The 9,472-nt window shown below is 44.6% G+C and overlaps 1 protein-coding gene across 3 annotated transcripts in view; it reads right to left on the bottom strand.

Annotated features, from left to right (window-relative positions):
• The window catches only part of LOC112217351 (rap guanine nucleotide exchange factor 5-like), a 90,422-nt gene that overhangs the window by 28,316 nt on the left and 52,634 nt on the right, over positions 1–9,472 (bottom strand). For all 3 annotated transcript variants that reach the window (XM_042309841.1, XM_042309843.1, XM_042309842.1), the window contains exon 10: positions 1,050–1,195. In XM_042309841.1, the coding sequence (XP_042165775.1) occupies positions 1,050–1,195 (146 nt within the window). The remainder of the gene's footprint in view (positions 1–1,049; positions 1,196–9,472) is intronic.

Below are 9,472 nucleotides of genomic sequence, written 5' to 3'. Positions count from 1 at the left end.
CATCCTCATCATCCTCATCATCAATGTAACGCAGGTAAGGGACGTTGAAGGTCGGGACAGTACTACTACTACTACTACTACTACTACTACTACTACCACTACTACTACTACTACTATGGTCATCATCATCATCACCAGCCTCTTCATCTTCTGCCTCCACTAGTGTGACAGTTCTCTGATCCATTACAATTCCTCCAGACGACCCCCCTCTCCCTAGCACAACATGCCCAGCCAGGGTGCTCTGTCCTGCTACCCCTGACTGCCAAAAGGAGATGTACTGAGGCCTTCCCTCTCCCTGCCTAACACCAGAGGCACTCCCACAGCCCCCCCCACACACACATATACATACACACACACACTCCCTTTATAAAGCACAAACACACCCTCTAGGCAGCAAACAGTCTTGCTTTCTCCTTTCAAGACAAGAAAACTATTATCTCTTTCTCTGTCTCTCTCGCCCGCTCTCTCCCTGTCTCTGTCTCTCTCTCTCTGTTGCTCTCTCTGTCTCTCTCTCTCTCCCTGTCTCTCACTCACACTCTCTGTCTCTCTCTCTCTCCCTGTCTCTCACTCACACTCTGTCTCTCTCTCTCTCCCTGTCTCTCACTCACACTCTCTGTCTCTCGCTCTCTGTCTCACACTCTCGCTCTCTCCCTGTCTGTCTCTCTCTCCACGTTTCTGTCTCTCTCCCTGTGTTTTTCTCTCTCTCTCTCTCTCGCTCTCTCCCTGTCTGTCTCTCTCTCCACGTTTCTGTCTCTCTCCCTGTGTTTTTCTCTCTCTCTCTCTCTCTCTCTCTCTCTCTCTCTCTCTCTCTCTCTCTCTCTCTCTCTCTCTCTCTCTCTCTCTCTCTCACTCTCTCTCTGCCTCTGTCTCAGTTTGAGAGCGACAGAGGCAGGTTGAGAGTGACAGAGACAGGTTGAGAGTGACAGAGACAGGTTGAGAGTGACCAAGACAGGTTGAGAGTGACCGAGACAGGTTGAGTGACCAAGACAGGTTGAGAGGCACAGAAAAAGTTTGAGATTGACAGAGCGAAAGAGAAGTAGGATACTGACCTCTTCTCCCCATCTTCTTCTCTTGCTCCTCCCCCTGATGGCGATGAGGCGGGATTAGGGGATGATGTCACTGATGATGGCACTCTCTGTAGCACAAGGACATCCCGCCCCCTTTCCTTAAGACACACCCTCCCTACCACCTCTCCCTGAGAGAGGTATAGAGAGACAGACGTGATAAGAATGGTCCATTGGTATTGTATAGAGTATAGACAGAATGGTCCATTGGTATTATATAGACAGAAGGGTCCATTGGTATTATATAGACAGATGGGTCCATTGGTATTATATAGAGTATAGACAGAATGGTCCATTGGTATTGTATAGAGTATAGACAGAATGGTCCATTGGTATTGTATAGATTATAGACAGAATGGTCCATTGGTATTATATAGAGTATAGACAGAATGGTCCATTGGTATTGTATAGAGTATAGACAGAATTGTCCATTGGTATTATCTAGACAGAAGGGTCCATTGGTATTATATAGATTGTAGTACTGTGGAATAGAGTTCCATGTAGTCATGGCTCTATGTAGTACTGTGGAATGGAGTTCCATGAAGTCAGGGCTCTATGTAGTACTGTGCGTCTCCCATAGTCTGTTCTGGACTTGGGGATTGTGAAGAGACTATAGTATAGTGTAGTAGTACAACATAGTAGTAAAGTAGCGTAGTTTAGCGGTATAGTAGTATGGTATAGTAGCATAGTATAGTAGTATAGTTTAGTAGTGTGGCACAGTTTCGTAGCATAGCAGTATAGCATAGTAGTATAGTACAGTAGCACAGTATAATAGTGTAGTTTAGCAGTATAGAAGGATAGCATAGCAGTACAGTATAGTAGTATAGTACATCAGTATAATATAGTAGCATGGTATAGTAGTATAGTTTAGTAGTATGGTATAGTTCAGTGGTATACTGGTATAGCATAGCGGTGTAGTATAGTCCAGTAGTGTAGTATGGCGGTGCAGCATAGGAGTATAGTACAGTGGAATAGTATAGTGGTATAGTTTAGTAGTATAATAGTATAGCATGACAGCATAGTATAGTAGTATGGTGTAGTAGTATAGTATAGTAGTATGGTGTAGTAGTATAGTATATTAGTATAGTGTAGTAGTATAGTATAGAAGTATAGCTTTGCGGTATAGTTTAGCAGTATAGTATAGTGGTATAGTACCATAGTTTAGTGGTGTAGTATAGTGGTATAGTATAGCAGTATAGTTTAGGCGTGTATTAGCATAGTATAGTATGCTAGTATAGTATGCTAATAGTGGCATAGCTGAGTAGTCTAGTATAGTGTTATAGTTTAATAGTATAGAATAGAGGTATAATTGAACCGTATTAGTTGTATAGTATAGTACAGCAGTATAGCAGTATAATTTAGCAGTATAGTAGTATAGTATTGTGGCATAGTCTAGTAGTATAGTATAGTGGTATAGTCTAGTGGTATAGTATAGCGGTATAGTATAGTAGTATAGTATAGCGGTATAGTATAGTGGTATAGTCCAGTGGTATAGTATAGTGGCATAGTCTAGTAGTATAGTGGTATAGTCAAGCAGTATAGTATAGTAGTATAGTGGTACAGTATAGTAGTACAGTACAGTGGTATAGTATAGTAGTATAGTATAGTGGTATAGTATAGTAGTACAGCATAGTAGTATAGTGGTACAGTATAGTAGTATAGTATGGTGGTATAGTATAGCATAGTGGTATAGTATAGTAGTATAGTGGTATAGTATAGCGGTATAACTTAGTAGTATAGCATAGTAGTACAGTACAGTTGTATAGTTCAGTAGTACAGTACAGTAGCACAGTATAGTAGTATAGCATAGTGGTACAGTATAGTAGTATAGTATGGTGGTATAGTTTAGCTGTATAGTATAGTGGTATAGCTTGGTGGTATAGTAGTATGGAACAGTAAAGCAGTATAGTATAGCAGCATAGTATGATAGTATAGTGGTGTAGCATAGTAGTGTAGTATAGTGGTATAGGATAGTGGTATAGTTCAGTGGTATAGTATAGTAGTATAGTAGCATAGCATAGCGGTGTAGCATAGCGGTATAGTCTAGTAGTATAGTATAGTATAGTGGTATAGTTTAGTTGTATAGTATAGCGGTATAGCTTGGTAGCATAGTATGATAGTGTAGTATAGTGGCATAGTGTAGTTATACAGTATAGTGGTATAGTAGAGTTGTATAGTATAATGGTATCGTATAGCAGGATAGTTTAGTGGTATAGTTTAGTTGTATATTATAGTGGTATAGTATAGCGGTATAGTTTGGTCGTATAGTAGAATAGTACAGGAGTATAGTTTAGTTGTATAGTATAGCGGTATAGTTTAGTGGTATAGCAGTGTAGTATAGTGGTAAAGTATAGCGCTACAGTTTAGCAGTATAGTAGTATAGTACAGTGGTATAGTTTAGCGGTATAGTTTAGTAGTATAGTAGTATAGTATGGTGGTATAGTTCAGTGGTATAGTATGGTGGTATAGTAGAGCGGTATAGTTTAGTAGTATAGTAGTATAGTATGGTGGTATAGTTTAGCGGTATAGTATTATAGTGCAGTGGCATATTTTTGTTGTATATTATAGTGGTATAGTATTGCAGTATAGTTCAGTAGTATAGTATGGTGATATAGTTTAGCGGTATAGTTTAGTAGTATAGTAGTATAGTATGGTGGTATAGTTTAGTTGTATAGCAGTGTAGTATAGTGGCAAAGTATAGTGCTATAGTTTAGCAGTATAGCAGTATAGTATGGTGGTATAGTTTAGCGGTATAGTATTGCAGTATAGTTCAGTAGTATAGTAGCATAGTATAGTGGTATAGTATAGCGGTATAGTTCAGTAGTATAGTAGCATAGTATAGTGGTATAGTATAGCGGTACAGTTCAGTAGTATAGTAGCAGGGTATAGTGGTATAGTATAGCGGCATAGTTCAGTAGTATAGTAGTATAGTATGGTGGTATAGTTTAGTAGTATAGTATGGTGGTATAGTTTAGTAGTGTAGTGGTATAGTATGGTGGTATAGTTTAGCGGCATAGTTTAGTAGTATAGTGGTATAGTATGGTGGTATAGTTCAGTAGTATAGTATCATAGTATAGAGGTGTAGTATAGCGGTATAGTTTAGTAGTATAGTTGTATAGTATGGTGGTATAGTTCAGTAGTATAGTGGTATAGTATGGTGGTATAGTTCAGTAGTATAGTATGGTGGTATAGTTTAGCGGCATAGTTTAGTAGTATAGTGGTATAGTATGGTGGTATAGTTTAGTAGTATAGTGGTATAGTATGGTGGTATAGTTTAGCGGTATAGTCCAGTAGTATAGTATCATAGTATAGTGGTGTAGCATAGCGGTATAGTTTAGCAGTATAGTAGTATAGTATGGTGGTATAGTTTAGTAGTATAGTAGTATAGTATGGTGGTATAGTTTAGCGGTATGGTTTAGCAGTATAGTAGTATAGTATGGTGGTATAGTTTAGTAGTATAGTAGTATAGTATGGTGGTATAGTTTAGCGGTATGGTTTAGCAGTATAGTAGTATAGCATGGCGGTATCGTTTAGTGGTATAGTACAGCAGTGTAGTATAGTAGTATAGTGGCATGGTTTAGTAGTATAGTATAGTGGTATATTTTGGAACTATAGTAGTATAGTGGTATAGTATGGTGGTATAGTTTAGCAGTATAGCATAGTAGTATAAGATCTTTGTCAAACAGATGTTGCTGCTGCAAGGCCTGGAGCAAGGACACACACACACACACACACACACACACACACACACACACACACACACACACACACACACACACACACACACACACACACACACACACACACACAGAGATGAAAAGCGGCAGATGAAAAGAACTGGCTGATATTTGATACAGGGTTACCCCCTACAAACACACCAATCACACACACACAGCTGTCGCAGAAGGACAAAAACTACTCAATACACACAGACTGTGTGTGTGCTTTCTCATGACTCATGTGTTAATGGCCCCCTTACCAGGTGCTCCGCAGATGATGATGTCATCTGATCCTCTCACCAGGTGTTATCCTTCATATCCTCTCTCCCCCAGCCCTTCCCTGTCCTCTCTCCTCTTAGCCCTCCCCTGTCCTCTCTCCTCTTAGCCCCCCCCTGTCCTCTCTCCTCTTATCTCTATCCCCTGTCCTCTCTCCCCCAGCCGTAGCCTGTCCTCTCTCCCCCAGCCAAAGCCTGTCCTCTCTCCTCTTAGCCTAGCCTGTCCTCTCTCCTCTCTCCCCTGTCCTCTCTCCTCATAGCCCTCCCCCCTGTCCTCTCTCCTCTTAGCCCTCCCCTGTCCTCTCTCCTCCCAGCCCTCCCCTGTCCTCTCTCCTCTTATCTCTCCCCTGTCCTCTCTCCCCCAGCCGTAGCCTGTCCTCTCTCCCCCAGCCAAAGCCTGTCCTCTCTCCCCCAGCCATAGCCTGTCCCTCTCCCCTGTCCTCTCTCCTCTTATCTCTTCCCTGTCCTCTCTCCCCCAGCCCTCCCCTGTCCTCTCTCCTCTTAGCCCTCCCCTGTCCTCTCTCCCCCAGCCCTCCCTGTCCTCTCTCCTCTTAGCCCTCCCCTGTCCTCTCTCCCCCCTCCCCTCTCCTCTCTCCTCTTATCCCTCCCCTGTCCTCTCTCCTCTTATCTCTCCCCTGTCCTCTCTACCCCCAGCCATAGCCTGTCCTCTCTCCCCCAGCCATAGCCTGTCCTCTCTCCCCTGTCCTCTCTCCTCTTATCTCTTCTCTGTCCTCTCTCCCACCAGCTGTAGCCTGTCCTCTCTCCCCCCAGCCGTAGCCTGTCCTCTCTCCTCCCAGCCATAGCCTGTCCTCTCTCCTCCCAGCCATAGCATGTCCTCTCTCCTCCCAGCCGTAGCCTGTCCCTCTCCTCCCAGCCGAAGCCTGTCTCTCCCCCAGCCCTAGCCTGTCCTCTCTCCCCCAGCCCTAGCCTGTCCTCTCTCCCCCCCTGTCCTCTCTCCTCCCAGCTGTAGTCTGCCCTCTCCTCCCTGTCCTCTCTCCTCCCAGCCGTAGCCTGTCCTCTCTCCCCCAGCCGAAACCTGTCCTCTCTCCTCCCAGCCGTAGCCTGTTCTCACCCCTGTCCTCTCTCCCCCAGCCGTAGCCTGTCCTCTCTCCCCCCAGCCGAAGCCTGTCCCCTCTCTCCTCCCAGCCGAAGCCTGCCCTCTCCCCTGTCCTCTCTCCTCCTAGCCGTAGCCTGTCCTCTCTCCTCCTAGCCGTAGCCTGTCCTCTCTCCTCCCAGCCGTAGCCTGTCCTCTCTCCTCCCAGCCGTAGCCTGCCATCTCCCCAGTCCCTCTCCTGTCCTCTCTCCCCCCAGCCGTAGCCTGTCCTCTCTCCTCCCAGCCGTAGCCTGCCCTCTCCCCTGTCCTCTCTCCCCCAGCCGTAGCCTGTCCTCTCTCCTCCCAGCCGAAGCCTACCCTCTCCCCTGTCCTCTCTCCTCCTAGCCGTAGCCTGTCCTCTCTCCTCCCAGCCGTAGCCTGTCCTCTCTCCTCCCAGCCATAGCCTGTCCTCTCTCCTCCCAGCCGTAGCCTGTCCTCTCTCCTCCCAGCCGTAGCCTGCCCTCTCCCCTGTCCTCTCTCCTTCCAGCCCTAGCCTGTCCTCTCTCCTCCCAGCCCTAGCCTGTCCTCTCTCCTCCCAGCGCTAGCCTGTCCTCTCTCCTCCCAGCCCTAGCCTGTCCTCTCCCCCAGCCGTAGCCTGTCCTCTCTCCTCCCAGCCCTAGCCTGTCCTCTCTCCTCCCAGCCCTAGCCTGTCCTCTCTCCTCCCAGCCCTAGCCTGTCCTCTCTCCCCCAGCCCTAGCCTGTCCTCTCTCCTCCCAGCCCTAGCCTGTCCTCTCTCCTCCCAGCCCTAGCCTGTCCTCTCTCCTCCCAGCCCTAGCCTGTCCTCTCTCCTCCCAGCCCTAGCCTGTCCTCTCTCCCCCAGCCCTAGCCTGTCCTCTCTCTCCCCAGCCGTAGCCTGCCCTCTCCCCTGTCCTCTCTCCTCCCAGCCATAGCCTGTCCTCTCTCCCCAGCCGTAGCCTGCCCTCTCCCCTGTCCTCTCTCCTCCCAGCCGTAGCCTGCCCTCTCCTTGGTCTACCAGTTAAGACAGAGACAGAATGGTTATAGTAGGAATTTGACTAGTTATCTAAGTTACCTCTACAGGGCTTTAAGAGGCCCCTCAATCCGGACCCAGTGCTCATTGGCCAGAGCAGTGTGCGTGACTGTGTGTGACTGTGACTGTGTGTGTGTCTGTGACTGTGTGTGATTGTGTGTGTGTGTGTGACTGTGTGTGTGTGTGTGACTGTGTGTGTCTGTGACTGTGTGTGACTGTGTATGACTGTGTGTGTGTGTGTGTCTGTGTGTGTGTGTCTGTGTGTGTGTGTGTGTGTGTGTGTGTGTGTGTGTGTGTGTGTGTGTGTGGTGGTCCAGATCAGATGTGATGTTATGCAACTTTATGAAAACACCTAATTTCACCAAACAGTACCCTAGAGGACTCTGGGAAAAATGTTCCTGATAATAAACAGTTTATCTAACGGCAACACAAACACACTCTCTCCAAAAAACAACACACACTATCCTTTACAGGCACTCCAAAAACAACACACACACACACACTCCAAAAACAACACACACACACACACACACACCAAAAACAACACACACAAACACACACTCTCTGGAGAGTGACTGCCCCACAAGACAACATCTATTTAGTGTGAGAAAGTATGCTCGGGACGAAATAGAAAAACAGAGTTTAAACATGTCCTGGACTGAAAGGAATGGTCAGAATGTTGTATATTAGAGAATATGGTCTTTCACATGAGTTCCAACAGAAGACTGGCTGACATATAGGCAGAGAGGAAAGGAAAGGAAGGGGAATCACTTATATACAGTCCAACCAGCTGTATACACATATATACAGTCCAACCAGCTGTACATACACATATATACAGTCCAACCAGCTGTACATACACATATATACAGTCCAACCAGCTGTATACACATATATACAGTCCAACCAGCTGTACATACACATATATACAGTCCAACCAGCTGTATACACATATATACAGTCCAACCAGCTGTATATACACATATATACAGTCCAACCAGCTGTATACACATATATACAGTCCAACCAGCTGTATATACACATATATACAGTCCAACCAGCTGTATATACACATATATACAGTCCAACCAGCTGTATACACATATATACAGTCCAACCAGCTGTATATACACATATATACAGTCCAACCAGCTGTATATACACATATATACAGTCCAACCAGCTGTATATACACATATATACAGTCCAACCAGCTGTATACACATATATACAGTCCAACCAGCTGTATATACACATATATACAGTCCAACCAGCTGTATACACATATATACAGTCCAACCAGCTGTATACACATATATACAGTCCAACCAGCTGTATATACACATATATACAGTCCAACCAGCTGTATACACATATATACAGTCCAACCAGCTGTATATACACATATATACAGTCCAACCAGCTGTACATACACATATATACAGTCCAACCAGCTGTACATACACATATATACAGTCCAACCAGCTGTACATACACATATATACAGTCCAACCAGCTGTATATACACATATATACAGTCCAACCAGCTGTACACATTTATATACAGTCCAACCAGCTGTACACATTTATATACCCAACCAGCTGTACATACACATATATACAGTCCAACCAGCTGTACATACACATATATACAGTCCAACCAGCTGTATACACATATATACAGTCCAACCAGCTGTACATACACATATATACAGTCCAACCAGCTGTATATACACATATATACAGTCCAACCAGCTGTACACATTTATATACAGTCCAACCAGCTGTACACATTTATATACAGTCCAACCAGCTGTACATACACATATATACAGTCCAACCAGCTGTACACATTTATATACAGTCCAACCAGCTGTACACATTTATATACAGTCCAACCAGCTGTATATACACATATATACAGTCCAACCAGCTGTACATACACATATATACAGTCCAACCAGCTGTATACATATATATACAGTCCAACCAGCTGTATACACATATATACAGTCCAACCAGCTGTATATACACATATATACAATCCAACCAGCTGTATATACACATATATACAATCCAACCAGCTGTATATACACATATATACAGTCCAACCAGCTGTATACATATATATACAGTCCAACCAGCTGTACACATTTATATACAGTCCAACCAGCTGTATATACACATATATACAGTCCAACCAGCTGTATACATTTATATACAGTCCAACCAGCTGTATACACATATATACAGTCCAACCAGCTGTATACATTTATATACAGTCCAACCAGCTGTATATACACATATATACAGTCCAACCAGCTGTATACATT

The sequence above is a fragment of the Oncorhynchus tshawytscha genome, linkage group LG31 (assembly GCF_018296145.1).
Source record: "Oncorhynchus tshawytscha isolate Ot180627B linkage group LG31, Otsh_v2.0, whole genome shotgun sequence".
Taxonomy (NCBI): domain Eukaryota; kingdom Metazoa; phylum Chordata; class Actinopteri; order Salmoniformes; family Salmonidae; genus Oncorhynchus; species Oncorhynchus tshawytscha.
Note: the sequence above shows the minus strand (reverse complement) of the source record. Positions and strands in the feature narration are given on the sequence as shown.